Below are 17,749 nucleotides of genomic sequence, written 5' to 3' on the forward strand. Positions count from 1 at the left end.
AAATCACTTCTCACAGGAGGCTGTGTAAAAACCCTAGTTTCTTGCATGACTAACATAAGAATACTAATGATGTCATTGTCACCCCTTTGGATCACAGCTGTCCTACAAATCATTACTTCTTACTGGCAGCCTCGAAGCACGAGTAAAACTCTGTTTAAAGTCTCACAGGGAAAAATTTAGGTGATGTAGTAACTGGTATCTTTGCTATCTCTTTAGAACAGATTAGCAGGGATGTGGACTACCTCCCTCTTTCACTCCCCTGAGGGATTCTTTGCACATGGGGTGTGTGAGAGAGATTTGTCTTGCACTCTTATAAAAAGTTGTTGACTTTTAAACATATTCACTTTTTAAATGAGGAGGAAAGAGAAACAGTGGGGTCATAAATTCATAGTTACATCTCCCAGATACCCTCATCTTTCTTATACACATGATGTTGATCAGAGAAGATCCGTGGGGCAGGGTCCTTGTTTGCCCCAGGGCATGCAGAACCACTCAGGAGAAAGCGTTTCAGTGCTGTCAGTTGTCTCAAGAATGACACAAACAAGCTTCCCCTGCATCTCTACTGTCTGCAAAAATAACAAAATTAACAAAAGGGAAATAAAGAGAAGTTTCCCATGCCAACAAATCATTCCACAAACATCTGTTGTTCCTGATCAGTGAGATTCCATGGAAGGTAAGGAAAGATTGATACTCAGGGTGTATATGTTAAAAGACAACACAGCAACCAGAGACAACACAGAACTGTCAGGTGCTGCACCCAAAAGCTGGACAAATCCCAAAAGACCTGACCCTTTCACAGCTCTCTAACACTGAAAACATGAAATGTAATGGGAAACAAAAAGGCAACAGGACCATCCCTGAAGTTCAAAAAATAAAAATAAAAAATAATAATAAAAAATCCCAAACAAACAGAAAAAGCCCCATGAAACTCCAGCCTATGCGTTAAGAGTGACAGATTAAAGACTTCATTGTTGACAGTAAAAGTGACATTTTAAGCATGGGAGAGGAAGCAACAAGACCTTCAAAAAATCAGCAGCAACTTTCAATTACAATGAAACAATACATAAAAATAGAAGCTTAAGACTGAGGACCCTTTAATGCCCTATGGAGCATTCAGGGACAACAGTAAACAAGGTGCTGATATACTTTACACTGCAAACAATGTCAGCAGAAAGCCAAATGGGACAAGCCCCAAATCAGAGTGAAATTTCAAGGCATGAAGTTAGAGATAAAGGGCTGTAATCAAATTACACCACAAATGGGTCCATTCATCTGCAAGCATTTAAACAGAGAGCATTGAATTACAGTTTGAAATAAAACAAATTAATTTGCTTTCTATTCTTAAATATCTATTCATTATTTTCCTACTGCCAAAGAAAATTTCCCACCTTAATACAAGAATGAATGTGGGGAGAAAACTGAAATACTAATTATCAGGCAGGAAAAACAAGAAGAGTTTGAATTGTGTTATTTACATTCCCATTCCTCTTTCTGAATAGCGTGAAGTCAACAAACTAAGTGAAGACAGAAGAATCTGCAATTGCAATTCATGTTGTTTTGTGCAAAAGGCCTAGCACCTTACGTACATCCAACAAACTGGCCACAGTATTTTCTTTCCTCCCCCTAAATAAAAAAATAATTCTGACAGTGCTTTCAGTGCGTTCCACTATGTTTTGCTTTTTCCCGAAAGCTTCCACAACCCAAGAGAGTTAACAGCACAATATTTAAGCGCAGGGCATGCATCGCCCCTCGTCCTCCCCCAGTTTGGCAGCGCTGGAGAAGCTCCTTTTAAACCAACCCGCGTGTGGAGGACCCGCTCTTTTTGTAAGCGCTGCAAGGAACAACAATCCGGGGGGTGAAAAAAAAAAAAACCACCAAAAAATAGCAAACCCTAACAAAAACAGAGAGAGCGAGAGAGGAAAAAGCCCACCAGCACTCCTCCTCCTCCTCGGGCTGCTGTTGTTGCCTTTGTTGTCCGGCGGGCGCCCCGAGCCTGCGGCCGGCCCGGCCGGGCCCCCACCTGCTCCCATTCATCGGCCGGGCAGGAGGAGCCCGGGGGCTGCCCCCGAGCCGCCCGGGGACACCCCGAGCTCCAGCGCTGACCCTCAGCACCATCTCCCCGTCCTGGGATGGGGGGTGTGCGCAGGCAAGACGCAGGTGTCCTCCTCACCCCCCAAAATCCCTGCCCTCTGGCGAGGAGGGCGAGCCCCTCAGCCAGCAGCCTGAAGGAGGGTGCCACCACCCTGCCCCTTGGCAGGAAGGACGGTGACCCCCACCCCAACGCTGTCCCCTTGCAAAGAGGGGTGTCCCCCATCCCAGGACCCTGCTTTATTTTTCCCCCCACTCAAGGAGGAGAGCACCCATCAACTCACCCCCTTCCCAAGGAGGTTGCCCTGCTCCCTCAAAGGCAGATGCCCCCCACCCCAGCCCCTGGGAGAGGAGCAGGGTGCCCTGCCAGCACCCAGTCCCCTGGTAGCAAGGGGGTTGCGCCCCCAACCCTGTCCCCTCGCAGGGGGGACACCCCCTCCCCCGCTGCCCCATCCCCAGCACCTACCTCGTCTTAGAGGACAGGAAAGCAAGTTTGATTAATCCATAGGTAAACAACTGGATGCTCTCCTTGGCTATGCTGGCCACTCTGAGCCTGTGCTCTAGGATGTGCAGTTCCATCTTTTCCTCTTTCTCATTTGTAGTTCATCTATCCCTGGGGTTTATGTTGTGTTTTTGAATGGGGAGGGGGAGGGGGGGCTGTTATTGTCGGTGCCTTCTTTTTTTTTTTTTTTTTTTCTTTTTCCCCTCCCCGCTTCCGTCTGTCCCTTCCCAGCTCCGGGGGCAGGAGCAGGGGATGAGGGAGCAGAGGGTGCAAAAGTTGTAGCGGCGGGGAGGCCGGCGGGGCGCGGAGCGGAGCAGCGGAGCCCGGAGTGCCGAGCAGCTGGTGCTCGCTGGAACAAACAACTTGCCACTCAAGCCCGGCCCGGCGCGCATGCGCCGCGCCCCGCGGCACGCCGGGACTTGGAGTCCGCGCCGCCACCGGCGGGGCCGCCCCGCCCCTCGCTGAGGGCGCCCGGCCGGCCCCACACCCGCCCGCCCTCAGGGACGGTCTTTTAAAACAATCGCAAAGCGTTAAAGCGAGCATCAGCGCCTGTAAGGGTGTTGTTTTGGTTTGTTTAATTATCTTTTGTACTTATCGGCTTGCTGGAAAATCTTTCACAAGCCAAAAACTAGCAGGAAGGAGAACTTTGGAAGTTTCATTAACAGCAGGGGAAATACTCAAACCGTACCTTGTTCATTCCTTCATGTGGCAGATGGGAAATCCTTGTCTATTTCACTGTGCGGCAAAAATAATGTGGGAAAAAAAAGTCTGCTTTGCATGTGAGTTACAGAGGCAAGATCACAGCTGTCAGGAACATAAAAGTGGCCCTGTGTGTGCTGTAATGCTGGAAGGGTGGGCGGCTGGAAAGGTGAACTGGACGGCTGGAAAGGTGAACTGGACGGCTGGAAGGGTGAATTGGGTGGCTGGAAGGGTGAATTGGGTGGCTGGAAGGGTGAACTGTTTGTCCCCGTTCTTGACCATCTCCTCAACACAAGGAGGCTGAATGGAGGCAGCAAGGGATGGGCCTCCAAACCAGTCCCAGAAATGGGATTGCTCCGGGGTGCCCCAGGTGTGAGCACCTCTGCACTGCACCACTGACCAACAGCTGTTAAGTTCAGCCTCGGGGGATTCATAAAACAGGGCTTAGGAAATAAAACTGGTTAAGTTTCTGTACAAGGGTCCCTCTGACTTCAGATCACAGATTCTGCTGTGAACAGAACCAGCACCTGGTCACTATGGCCCTTTTCACCAAAAGATTTCAAATAAGATTTTCAAAGACCATCAAGAGAAATCTTTCCGTTCTACACAGGGAAACTGAGTCATGGGATGTGGCCAAGGGCCCAAGATAAGAGCTCAGCCAGCCAAATCCCACTCCAAGTGACTCCTCTCCCCTACAGAGCAAGAAGAGCTTCTTCAGCTGTAAGTTAAGTTTTTTAGGGTCTGTTGTGTTGCAGAAATCCCTTGTCTGGAGATAAGCTTCCAAAACTAGGATTTCCAAGCCCTTTCTGTTCTGTTAATTCCCATGGGATGGCTGCGTTTTTCCCCTGGACATGTCTGTTCTTCCTCTGTCTGTGGCAATACTCCTCAAAGGCTCTCTTAATTTTGCTATATCCAAAAAGGAAAAACTTGAAATTTGAGGCATTCGTATTGATAGCTTGTCAAAATCATTTAGAGTAAATGCAACCAACACAAAGTATCAAATCTCTACTTAGTTTTTAAAAAGCTAGTAGAAAGACTAGTTTTCCTTCATGGCCTCACAGTTCAGATGACTCTAGGCATTGCATTTTAGGAAGCTGAAGAGGATTTTTAATCCGTTTCCACTTCCAGTTGAAGGTCTTGGACTTCAAGGCTCTGAGTGTGTCTGTGGCCAGCTACAAAAAATGCCTGCAACTGCATCTACAAGTCACAGAGATACATACCTGTGTCCTCTGGGACAATGCAGACCACAGAGTGCAGAAGGAAGCAGCCAGTGACAAAATATATACACACCGTCTTGGTTGCTGGGATCTTCCAGAGGAAATCACACAAATGTAGCCTGAATCATTTCTAGGAAATGCTGAAAACTTTCCTGTTTTAAGAGATTTTTCCATCATAGTCAGGACACCATTCACAACTCTTCCCCTTCCCACATAGAGAAAAATATGTTGCCCCCCAGCAGAGCTTTCTCAGCCCAGTCCAGACACTCCAGGAAGTCCACCAGGGATTATGCTATTACAGACTAATTACCACAGAAAATGCTTACATAAAACAATGAGAAAGTTAAAACGGACCCAAAGGTAAAATCTGTGGGAACCTTTTGAACAAGCAACTCATCAGAGACTTTGTTCTCCCTGCAGGGAAGGAGAAAAGGAGGCCCTGAGTTAGTCATCTGTATTTACTAAAAAAAAAAAAAAAGAAGCATCAAGCAAACAAGCAAAAAAATCCCACCCCCCCGAGCCCACAAAACACAAAAATACTTCTTCATTTTGTGAATTTACATCTGGTGCTCTCCAAAACTGCAATGTCTTTTCTGGGTCTGTTCAGTTTTCCAAGTCTTCCAAAGAAGGCCTAAAGGCCTTTGGCCTAGAAACTCCGACCTCATGGCTACTGTGAACCTTCACACAGTTGACTGTAGGAAGCATTAGGAAAATATAAAGCCCTACCAACACTCAGTAAAATTTTCTACACATGAAAAATATGTCTAGCTCAGCACAGGCAAATTTTTCAAGAGCAGGCAACCTGGCAATTAGCCAAAGTACTAATAAGGGCCCCCTCCTCCAGCTGACATTAGTATTCAAATCTCTCTCTCCCTTGTTGCCAGGTACATCTGGGAGATTCTATGCAGGGAGCAGCCTAGAATGTGTTGTTAGTATACATAACATACTATAATATTTTTTGATTACTGCAGTTTCAAGTTTGCCATATTTTTGCAGCTTGGGAGGACTCAGTTGGCCCAGGCCAGGCACAGAGCAAGGACCTGTTGTGCAAGATGATGTAACTGCCCATTTTTACTAAAACCAAAACTCATTCCCTGCCCACGCAGCTTGCAGTGTCAGGTACCACAGCACATGCTGGGCAGGCAGGGCTCAGGAATGGGGAGCTTGGACAAGAACAAAGGCAGAGGAGATAGCAGCAAAACAAATCTCACCAGGCTCTTTGAGTCATCTCCTGCCTGGATGGCTAGCATAAGTCATAAGCAGATGAGATTTCTAAGTGCTCTGGGTCAGATACCACCCACAACACTAAGCAGAATTTGGACCAGAGGTAGTGGGGGGTGTTTCTCCAGTAAAAAACAGAGACTGTACTTGGACCAACAGGGACTGCTCAGATATCCTGGCTTCTGGTCATGATCACAAGGACCTTTTGACTGATGAGTAGTGCAAGAGCCATCTCCTGCTTGCCCTGGAGCACTGTTTATCTGGAAGTGAGGTCCTCAGGCGGAGTGGATTATTTTATGAAAAACTTGAGCTCGAGGAGATGGGCTGCATTTTTGCCTTGAGCATTTCTCTCAGTGGCAACCAAGGTACAGTTCACCAACAGTTCTCTGGGAGACTCTGCTCTCCTGAGTCTGAAGTTTGGCTGAGAGCAAAATTTCTCATAAACTACACAGAAGTTCACCACCCAAGTGTCTGCATGCAATTTGCATTGAAACCACACTGAAGCACTCAACAACAATCAGCTTTGGCAAATAGAAATTGAGAATATGTAGAAATAGTTTAGGTGAAAGGAATGTAATTATGCACTGTGACGAACAGTTCATGAAGGTCAGCACTGCACACAGAGGAAAAATAAAGGAGAATCATGTCATCATGTTTTATGCAGTTACTACAAACTACAGCAGATATTTCAGTATTATTCTATTTAGATGGTGGAAATTGTTCTTAAATAATTTGTAGTCTTTTCTGACATAATGAAAAAGCCCAAAATTACTTTATTTAGTTCTCAAAGATGAAATTATGGTAGCCTTTTCCAGATGGAATTTAACATGCATTAACATACATTAAAAGTATCTAAAATTTTTGGCAATTAAACCTCATTTTTAAAAATAAATATAATTTAGATTAAATTATCTTTCATGATTTCCATGATATTGCACTGCTGCAAATCTAACATTGTCGTTGGTAGAATTATGCTCTTCCTTCAAAAAGATCTGAAGTTCAACAGCATCTTGACCTCTGACTAGAGCTTGTAACAGCTGCTAAGACCTAAAATAGTAGATAATAAAAGCCTAATGTGAATGATGTAATGGCAATACCCTGGATAAATATGCCAAAGGCAAGATGAATCCAGTGTCACAGTTGTTTGTACTAGCATTTGCTTTTCTTCAGCAGACAGAGCATATTAAGGTCTTAGCACATCTGTAGTTCTGGTGTGAAACCAGGGTCAGTGTGCGTTCCTGGGCTCCCTTTCAGACCCAGTACAGGGATACAGCAATTTGTTCCAGCTCCTAAGCTGTACTTTTGAGTTCAGACTCTGTTTAAAGGTTTGAGAACTGGAGGTACCTTCAGGTCAGTTGCTGATTTTGACCAAAAGGGAAGCCACAACATTTCTTTAGCAGCGTCAACCAGTTTGCTCTGAGATGGAAGTTACTAAGTAACTATAATTATCTGGGAACTCCTTGCTGAAGTTAAACCGGCCTTTTCGACCCAGGGACGGTAATGCTTCTTTAGGCAAACAGGTAAACAAAGGCACAGAGAGGCAGGCAATGATCCCAGGTCACACCATTAGTTGTTATCATATTGGGAGAACAATTCATAGGCCACTGCTTGATCACGAGACCACTCAGGGTTGGCTGAGGCAGACAGACAGGATGGGTTTACAAGCTGCTAACACTTCAGTTAGCAGCTTGTAAACTTCACTTTAATCTCTTAAGGCAAAAAATCCTAGTTCTTTAAGAACAATCATGTGTAATATATTAAAATGAAAATAAAAATAAAAAAAAATTAAAAGAGGGAGAAAGCTTCTCAGAGGATAGTTTCTGAGCTTGCTTATGGAAAATTACTCATTTATTAAAAAGAGCCATTTATCAGACTAATTTCCTTCTAGTAACCAGAGACCTTTCAAAACTTGATTGCAGTTAATATGCCAGTGTTTCAAAGCATTTTATTCAACTATCCAATAAGATAGTAAAGACTTTAATCTACTGTTGAGGTACAAAATGGGCTGAGCAGGTAGCGGGGGTGCCAATGAAACTGTGCTGTGCTTCAGCTCCTCGGAGAGGCTAAGTCCTGCAGGAGAGCTGAGTCAAAGAATGTGCAGAGGCAGCTCTGCCTGTGCACAAAGTCACATTACCCCTAACCTAAACAGCACCAGAGAGCTCCATTAAACATTCACACACCAGCTTGCAAATGGAGATTATCCAACTAAACAGCTTGGTCAGGGAAGACAAAATGTCACAACTGCCCCACCTATGTTCTGTGCTTTGGTGATGCCTCACAGCTCCTGCCCTAGAAGAACAGAAAACAATGGGACTCCCAGTTCTGGCCTGGGGAAAGAAAGTTTTGGCACTTGTAATTACTGTCACGTAGCCTCTGGATAGAAGGGATGAAATTCAATGTACCTGTCATGTGTAGCTGGACATAGCAACTCCCAGATGCAGGACTCACCAACCACAAAGTACCTTGACAAAACTCATATACCATAAAGTGGCAGGTTTGTACTGAACCCCTTTAAGCTAAGCAATATTTACTCAACTTTAGCCTGTGAGAAGCCAAACATAAATATTTGGTGTTGGTATTTTTATTCAATTCTTCCTTCTCTTAACTAATGTCTGGCAAAGCTTGTCCCTATCCTTGGAGATTATTTGGGTACAGCCACTCCTATGAAGCCCTTATTTTTATTTTACACCTAGATGCATTAAGAAGTTGAACCTTGACTTTGCTGGAAACATTCAAAGTCTAGAAGGTAAAATGATTAGTAACAGGAGGAAAAGTAGCCTGCATGTTGCTGAACTAAAACATCACATGAGACAGAAACTCGTAGTTTCCTAGCTAAGATGCTGATGCCACTGGTTTGTTGATCAGGTGAGCTACTTACACCTTTTTGCTGCAATAAGCATTATTGAAGCAAACCCAGTCCAGCTCATTATCTCTACACAATTTCAGATGAAGTTACTAAGGTCATGTCCACTTTATGAATGCTGACAATCATTGTTGACACCAAACTGAGAAAGCATGGCTCAGGATGTGGGAAAGACAACTTCACAGCTACTAGGAGGTGTTAAAAATGACCTCATTTTCTCATTTACTTCTGGTACTGAAATAATCAGTTGATGAAAATACTCCCTCCCCCTCTCCCAGCTCCAGACTGCCAGCCTCCTGAAGATCAACACATCTGCAAATACATTCTGCAAACCTCAGGGAAGAAAGCCAGATTGCAGCCTGCCTTATCTCTTCTGACTGGCTGAATGTATTTCAGGCCTCAAGCATCACATGACTGTACATAACATATGAATACAATAACTAACATGGCTTTTATAACAGATCAGCAGGGATCAGCAGTGTTGAACAAACACCCTTATTTGCAAAAGCACCTTCCCAGCCCATGAAGCAGGTGACCTTGTCTCCCAAGGGTTACAGTGCAGAGTTAATGATCCACAAATTAAGGATTTGAAATTTATCCATAGCTCCCCTCTTAACCACACCATTTTGCACCAAATCAAATAAACACTGTCACTGCTCTATAGAAACCCAGTGCTGTAAGAGACACCAGAGTTCAGGAGGCAGTGGACAGTGCATTTTCTGCAAGAAGGGATCTGCTGGTGGGGAAAAGATTTCATGAGAAAGCACAGATCAGTATCTCGTTCAATGGCCTTTGTTGTACCTCCCACTGAAGAACACAGTGCATATCTCACTGTCTACTGTGACTGTCCACAGTGGCCTGAGGACTCCTAAAGACCAGTCCAATCTGTAAATTGTTGGTATTTTCCAGAAGCAGGTTTATACACACTGGAAAGATCTGATTGTACAGGACAGAATCCTTTATGCTTTGCTGGATCATGGGATTCACAAGATTTATTTCCGCATGAAATGCCATATGGAAAACCCCCCCTGTATATGGAAAAATCCCCTTTCCTCTTGCATTTGCCGGGGTCGGCTGTTACTTGTCTCTGCCCCAGCACGGGAAAAAGTGGTTCTGGGCAGGCCGCGCTCTCGAAGAAGGAGTCTGGACTCTTGCTTTTAGGTCTTCAGTCGAGTTTATTATTTCTTATCTACAAAGATTTTCTGTCTGTCCAGCCGAGGTCTGATCAGCAAGACAGCCAAAGGCACTCTCCCCTGCCCACGAGGCGGTTGTCTCTTTTATAATGAAAATTACGTATTAGATATTTACCTTTAATTCCCAATACTTTCTGCCCTTGTTGGCAAGTGTACTCTTTCTATGAACCAATCCACACATGCCAACATCATCCTGAACATGGATGCCAAGGAGAAGAAAGAAGAAGGACAGGGCACGCCCAAATTCCTCCATCTTGGGACTCCTGATCCATGTACAGAATTCTAGACCCCTCTGTACAACACATAAAACCCCCCTGTACAGTGCATTCTAACTTAAGTTCTAACAAGTGAATAACATCCCCTCACCATTCAGACCTGAAATTCTCTCATCTCCTCACCTTCAGGTGTCATTTCTTTAAAAGGATCAAAGTCAAGCCACCAGGTACTTTTGGCAACATTCCAGGGCCTCCGAGCCCCCCAAGGGTTGTCTCGGTAGCTCTGGACATCCGGAGTGATGTACTGAGTTCCCACAGCATTCTCCATAAACTACATCCCATATCTCAATGGTGAGAAGGCCTCATTTGCCCAAATATTTATAGAGTAACCTTAGGTGCACAGAAGGCAGTACACTTCTGACCAGACCATGCTTCTTTTACAACTGGTGTAGCTAAGTTGAGCTCACAGGCTCCTGTCATTGCCACTTGAAGACCCTCTGAATCTGTTGGTGAATATAACCTCTGGATAAAACCTTTGGAACTTCTGACTTTGTGGGCCTGGAACAACATGTTCTTTCCTCGCTAGGGAGTTTTTGGCTGTGGCAGTGCATTTACTGCTGTTGAAGCTGGCTTTAGAAGCTGCAGCCTGCCCAAAGAGACTAATTCCTACACATTTGCTGTGCTAGTCAAAGCTTTTGTCTGGCCACAGGACTGACGGGGAGCTCCTGTGGTAGAAGTTCAACAAAGAGGACAAAACTGAATATTTTAAATCCACTCTACAGCCTGCCCTCTTTAGGAGAAGCTGAGGCAAGCAGGCAGGAATCAAAGTAAGGGAAGGTGGCTTTGCTTGGACAAAGTTGGTCATTTGTCTGTAAAAGACAGCAAGCCTGAGCCAGCATGTCCTGGTCTGTCTTGGCAGAAGTTCTAATAGTGAAGCAGCCTAGTCTGTCCAACCACCTCCATTTCCTCCAGCACTTTATCAACATCCATTCCCTCCTGTTTGTCTCCAGCAGGGTCTTTTTTAGATGATTGCTTTGATACAAATGAGGCTTCCTGCAGCAATTTAGAAGATAAAGCCCAGTTGTTCTCATAGTTTCTAACATGGGGTCTTCCTTTAAATATCTCAACCCTTTTGATTCCAGACAGCAAATTCCAGCAAATACTTGAAAATACTCTCCTCCTCTTTCCTGTCATACCAGCAGTAAGTTTTTAAGCTATTGTTATCCCTTGAAAACAGGCTACAGCAGCATGCACAACTGTTCTCATGCACTTCATGAAGTTTAATAGTAGACAGAGACCAATAACAAAATGAAGGATATACTAAAGAGACATTGAAACAACTAAACAGTTAGAAAATGTATACATATTTGCCTATAGCAGACCCACTTCTGTAACACTTGGAAATCATGTATGATAGTTTCAGGTTCCAATTTGCAAGTGCAAGAATCCTATAAATGTCATATCTATCAATAGGATGGACACCTCTGCAGAGAACTAGAAATGTGTTTTCACTTCCTCATATTGTGTGTTCCACCATGGTGACATTGGAATACTTTATGCTTGGATAATACACCATATTTTTAGGTTCATAGATGCTGCAAGGGAGGAGTTGCTGAAACCAATGCAGCAGTGAACATAAAGAGCTGTAGAACTGGACCATCTTGCCTTGAATCCTGTTTCACACAGTAACTCAAGGCAGAATTGTAAGAATATAACATTTTTGTAGCCCCTCCTGCTGCACCCAGTCTACAGTCTAACAGGTAGAAAAGCTCACATTCTTCTAAACCACTCAGTCTTTATTTTAAGAGAAAATTTTAGTAGTTATGGTCTGAGTGCCCTGAAGAACTAAAGATGAATTGAAGAACAAAGTCTGTTAGACAGCAGGGTAAAAACATTGAAATATTTAAAAATGGAATATTACAAACACTGAAAACAGTCTAAAGAAATGGGACAGCAAGACACACAGGGAAGCAGGTAGAAGGAGGCAGAGTCAACTGCATTTATCTGTGTAGAAAGTTTGCTCTATAAGAAATAGTTCACTGCTAGGTTAAATCATGGCTTTCCTCTGCCACTGGCCACAATAAAAAACAACAGCAACAACATGAAGAATCCCAGCTTTAGGGATCAAAGGAGAAATTCAGGCACACTGTTTTTTAATATGGCCACACATATCCCCTTTACAACTGTTTTCTCTCCCCCTGTTACAACTACTTATATCTTTGTCTTGAGAGCTGAGAGGTTTGACTAGTGCTTACAAAGCTGGCTGTTTTCAAGGTCCCATTGCTGCTTGTATCAGCCAGCATGTAACACACTTCTTTACACTCAGAGTCACTTTTCAAATCTCAGTTTTGATTACTTCAAGGCTCTGTTTCATGCTATGCTGTTATTTATTTTAATGAACTCTGCCTACTCTATCATTTGGTTCATACTAGGAGATCTTTGGAGCTGTTATGCTGCACACAAATACAGGATGATACAGAAAGTAACCTAAATGGAATGAGGCCAAACAACATGTAATCATGTCTAACAGGGAGGGAGGGGAGAAAGTGCAGAGGGGGATGGGTGGGGAGAAGTGAGATGCACTAAATACTGTGTGAAGAAAACCCATGCTTCTTACTATACATGCGGCCTGGCAAATCAACAGGAGGTCAGCTCTGGCTGAAAGGGAAGAGGAGGGTCAGGCAATCAGGTGGATGGACAGTGAAAGCCATTTACTGCATTGGCAACTGATTTTTTTCTAGTGGCCTGTTTTCACAAGGGGGCAAACATAGTTATAGAGAAAAACCTCTGCAAGAAATTAGTCTTTTTTTTTTGCATTGTTGTTCATGACTTGCAGAAAGCAGAAAAGGGAAAAAAAAGTACAGAGTTACACCAAGAAGAGAGTCTCCAGACAGCTACCTGCTTCCTAATCTGCTTGTTACCTGAAGACTAAGCCTTTTCAGTTCTTTGCACTAACTAGAGTCCTCTTTACCTCCCTTCCCATAAAACTCATATTAATTTCTTACTCTTTAAGTGAAGTGAGTAAGCAGTGATTTTATGATGTACTTCTTGGGCAGAGATGGAAATGGGATAAACTTCTGAGGCAGAAATAACACAAAATTTGTTTCCATGTTTACAGAACAAATGGATGAATTGAAGGGAAGGCAATATAGTCACAAGAATATTTCACTGTCTAGGCTAAATAACAGAAAGGTCTCTGCACTGTAGTAATTTGTCCCCAGGAGAAATGATAATGGAATAAATACTACACAGTGTTTGTTTAACTCAGGAATGTGCAAAGAGAAAGAAGAGCAGGAGATGATGAAGTCTAAGGAAGAACCAAGAGGTTTTTACCCCTTCCTCATAACCAACCACAGTCATGGAAGCACTTCATCTTGTTCTCCGAGTTCTTGGACATGAACCTCTAACTAAGCATACCAGAACTCCCCCTACTGAGGAGCCATCACAACCACAACTAAATACTTGGGGAATTTCTTTGGCAAAAGACTTTCCTGTTGGAAAGTGCTGATTTGTTGAAAACAAAGCTTTCTGTGGAAAACTGTCATCTTCAACAAAATATTAGCTGGAAGATGTTCCTCTGTTCACAGTGCAATTGCTTGGCAAGACCAGGCAGATCCAGCGTCCCTTCTGGGGTCCTTCTGCACCAGCCACGCACAGCATGGACAGACAGACAGACAACCCAGAAAGAGAAGCCTCTTTGGTGCAGAAGGCCAGATTTAGAAGTGTTTGAACCTGGCCCTCCCACTGGGCTACTGCTACAATAGAAGGAATTGGTTCCTGTCACAGTCTCTTTCTCCAAAAGGTAGGCTCAGGCACTTTGTTCTTCTTTTTCAAGAAGAGAACAAACAGAAAGACAAAATCATCAAACTTTTTATAAAATAGCACTCTGTTTCCACACTCTAGTTTTAACACAAATTACATAATTGCACTCACACTAGGGATTGATAATTATTTTGGCTAAAGAAAACTAAACAAGGACAAAACCTTGTAAGCCTTGTGATAGCACTACATTTAGAATGATTAAGATTTAAAGTCTTTAGAAGGATAAGACTTAAAATGAGAGACCCTTCATTGCTCTCTACCCCCCCAGCCTGAGACTGGATCTCCTTGCATGCAACACTTCATTATCAGCACTGTTTCAACAAATCAGTGGAACAAGGGGCAAGCTGAGTTTCCTGGCTAGGGAAGCAGTGTTTTCTGATGATGTTTAAGAGCCCTAAAAGTGCCAGACACTCCTTTTAAATTATGTGGCTACAGTAAGATTTTGTTTCCAATAATCTAACTGCAGGAAATTTTTTCTTTTAAGCCAGAGGGAAGAGAGAAAGGCCCTTTCTGGTTCTTGAATATTTCTATGCTGTCACAAGCAACTGCATTGTTTAAATCCTTTCCCAGAGATCTCAGGCCCTGTATATGCCAAGGCTTTTAAAACACAGCTCAGCTGCTTGGCAAATTCTTAGTGAGCTCAACCTGGGTGTGTGCTTGTCCATGCTCATGGCTGCAGGGGAGCTGTTGCTGTTGGGGCCCAGGGCTGAGGAGCTCAGTGTACTGCACTGTGCAGCCTTGCTCCAGGCAGGTAATGCATGTTTCACTGTAGTTGTCCTGAGTCTGAAAAGTACTGTGCCTCTCCCTGGTGCTGTATTTCCAAGGCAGCATCCTCATCTAGCTCCAAGTCCCTATCAAACTTAGACAAAAAACAAATGAAAGAATTACCTTTTGAATATATATATATTCTACCAAAGAACATGCAATTTTAAAACATTTTTAGTTGATTTTTTTGGACGCCACAAGCCATGGAAACAGGATATAGACAAAGTCTTACAGATGCTACTGGCTGGAACACAGCTGAGTGCAAATTGATTGAGATTCTAAGCAACAAGGAAGGCCTGTCCACAAACTAACCGTGAGCTCACAGCTGCCTTGACCCAAGTCTGCAGTTAGGGTTAAGAGCTGAACCACAGCCGTTTCAAACACCATGACATTATCTCACCTTAAGTCCTTCTGCTAGTCCAAAATAAGGTTTATTTGTGGATTGGTATTTTGTGACTGACATTTTTATGTACCTCATTTTCTGTTGTGGCAATGACTGTTGTAGCAACAAGAAGTGATAATGCCTTGTACTTCAGAGTTTGCTGATGTATAAGCTACTCCAGAGGCAATTGCCCAGGGAGAAAGCAGCAATGAGCCATGCATTAGCCATGTAGAGAGCATTGAGAAGAGTTAGAGCATGCTGCTGTGCCACCAATCTTCTCAGCAATTAGGAAAAGAAAGGTTGGCAGAGACACTTGGTCCCCAGCAGTGTTTCCCGTCAGGTTTTTTGAGCTGTAAAACTCAAGGGCTAGAAAAGGGAAAAAAAAATAATTCAAGAGCCATTTGGTGTGAGGAAGGGGCTCTTTGCCAGAGCATAGAGCAATGGAAATCTGCTGGGACCAGAAGAGTGAGTAATACAGAGATTGCCCCCATGTCAGTGTCTGTCAGCATAGTGACTTCCAGCATCCACATCACCACTTCTGACTGACAAGGTGACCATGATGCCACCAGCAATGTGTACACACCATGTTTGGTACTGTCCTAAATGTAAAAAGGTTTATGTAGAAAAGGAATATCAAACCTATCTCACCAAATAGCATAAAGAGATTATTTTCCTAAAATATCAATGCTGAATGTCAGTTTGATGCCAATCACTGATTTTTAATTATTTTTTATTGCTTCACAAGACTTTTCCATGCAAATGCTAAGTGTTCCAATTGCTTAGATAATCCAGTCTAAATATGTATAGGCTTTGCAGGAAGTTATGGCTTGGTTATAGCTTTTACTAATGGTAGCAGAGAGATCCATAATATAATCTTGTAAGACTTGACTCAGTCAGACTTCAGAATCAGATTTTGGCACACTTGTCATCTCTGTATTTAGACTCTTTGACACAGATTTACAGTCTTTTAAATCTGTTTCTTCCCAACTTTCAGTCTAAACATTTCCTTGGATACACAAAAATATCCAGGACAAATTAAAATACATGCATTGACTAGCTGATCACAGACAACTTCATCTGGTAGTCAAGAGGAATATTCCTATTACACTGTTGTTGACGAATCCAGAAGCAAAGATTCTTTATGAGAAAGATGTGCTGCTAGCAGAGCAGGCTTGCCAGAAACTCAAATTCTGTGAACATAAATGGCTTGATACTGACGAGAAATAACATTTAGGCCACTATTGGAAAGCTAGAGTGTTCTGGGTTTTTTTTTTCTTTTTATCACTCAAAAGAGAAAAAAGGAACTTCAAGTCAAGTGTCTTTGCTGTAGGCTAAAAGAAATTATAACAAGGAATTTTTTGTTAGTTTGGTTTTGGTTGGTTTGTTTTTGTTTGTTGGTTGGTTGGCTTGGTTTTTTTGGTTTCTCCTTTATATGGAATCTATCTGGAGAGAATGGCATTGATAAATTGTTGAAAAAACAGAACGCAGACTGCCTCCTATAGTCTGTATATTCCATATGCTTTTATCTGCTCCAGTAGCAAGAGGAACAAATTCAGGCAGCCAGGATAATATCACTGTCACTTCTGTGGTATGGTCACTTCTGTGCAAGTCCCTCTTTGAAAGCAGGTACCTATGAAATAGTACAACTCCACCAGCCTTCACTGGATAGCCCTAGCTTACAGCAGCTCTGATTTTCATGCTTGCTCTGTAACCACCAGTATGCTATGTGCAAACAATGATAAGAGATTTAAAGTAAAGACCAATGATTTTCTGTAGTCATTTCAGGTTTTCTTGTACTGTGTTTTTCCAATTTACAGATGACTTCCTTATTAACCCAGTTTGCCTTGTGGTATCACAAATAATTGAGGTGCTGTTTCCTGCTCTGCTGGACTACCACTGAGTGCAAGAGTGCAAAAGCTGCATCTGCAATTGGATGACAAAAACTTATTCACTGCAGAGTAGCAGCAAGCAATCCTTAGTATTGACCCTGTGATCTTTACCAAGTTGGAATTCCCAAGGAATTTTGATTGAGGTGTGCAGAATTCACCTTTAATGCTCATACATGAACAGAAACATACGTGAACAGAAACACATGAGTAGGGACTCTCATAGTCCCGAGAAAGGTAAAATGTAACATGATATGCTAATGCAAGGATATCAGAAATTAAAGTCCTTCTACAAAGAGCAGAAATTAACTACTATTTTGTTCTGTTCATTTATTTTCAACTAGGTATTTCCCCAACCCTTTATTATTTTAGAGTATAATGAGAAACACGGTTCCAAGCCTATATGAATGTGATGTTTCAAAAATATATTCCCCATGTAAATTAGAATTAAAATATAAGCTTCATTGTTTCATTGCAACTATTCATTTTGTCTTCTTTTTTTCCAGTTTAAGCTCCCATTTGTGTGTTTCAAATACTACAAATTATAAAGGAATTGTTCAAAGTACATGTTTCAATGTCAAAACCTTTCCTGTAAAAATCATTGTAAAAGAAAAACTGTGATAGGATAGGCTCAGAACAAGCCTTCTCTTGAAAAAAGGTTAGATTTGAATGAATTATCATTTTACAACACAGGCATTTGAATAAGAAATTTGTGATGAATTAATTTCAATAACCTCTCAAGAAGGAAAATCCTTTTGCTATCTGTAAGCCTGGAATTACTATGCAAGAGTGCTGAAGAGTGCTAGAGACAGGAGACAGGTATGTACTCAGAGCCACCTGGGTACTTCTCCTTCATGACTCACTCTGGAAACCTCAAAGGAAGCACAGAGAGAGTG

At 42.8% G+C, this 17,749-nt stretch overlaps 1 protein-coding gene and 1 long non-coding RNA gene across 6 annotated transcripts in view; one reads left to right on the plus strand and one right to left on the minus strand.

The window, feature by feature from the left end:
• Positions 1-2,935, minus strand: part of CASTOR2 (cytosolic arginine sensor for mTORC1 subunit 2) — a 123,341-nt gene extending 120,406 nt beyond the window's left edge. For 2 of the 3 annotated variants that reach the window (XM_064394354.1, XM_064394353.1), the window contains exon 1: positions 2,555-2,935. In XM_064394354.1, the coding sequence (XP_064250424.1) occupies positions 2,555-2,667 (113 nt within the window). In that variant the 5' untranslated portion in view covers positions 2,668-2,935. The remainder of the gene's footprint in view (positions 1-2,554) is intronic. The other variant, XM_064394356.1, reaches the window with a different exon arrangement.
• A 101-nt stretch (positions 2,936-3,036) lies between these two features.
• LOC135283487 (uncharacterized) lies at positions 3,037-17,353 on the plus strand. 3 transcript variants are annotated; one of them, XR_010349228.1, is made up of 4 exons: positions 3,148-3,479; positions 3,900-4,009; positions 13,267-13,800; positions 16,785-17,353. It is a non-coding gene; the product is annotated as an uncharacterized LOC135283487 (long non-coding RNA). The 3 variants fall into 3 exon arrangements; XR_010349229.1 differs by having other exon boundaries at positions 3,148-3,369; XR_010349227.1 differs by lacking the exons at positions 3,148-3,479; positions 3,900-4,009 and adding an exon at positions 3,037-3,141.
• The last annotated feature ends 396 nt before the right edge of the window (positions 17,354-17,749 follow it).

This window comes from Passer domesticus, chromosome 19, assembly GCF_036417665.1.
Source record: "Passer domesticus isolate bPasDom1 chromosome 19, bPasDom1.hap1, whole genome shotgun sequence".
NCBI classification, from domain to species: domain Eukaryota; kingdom Metazoa; phylum Chordata; class Aves; order Passeriformes; family Passeridae; genus Passer; species Passer domesticus.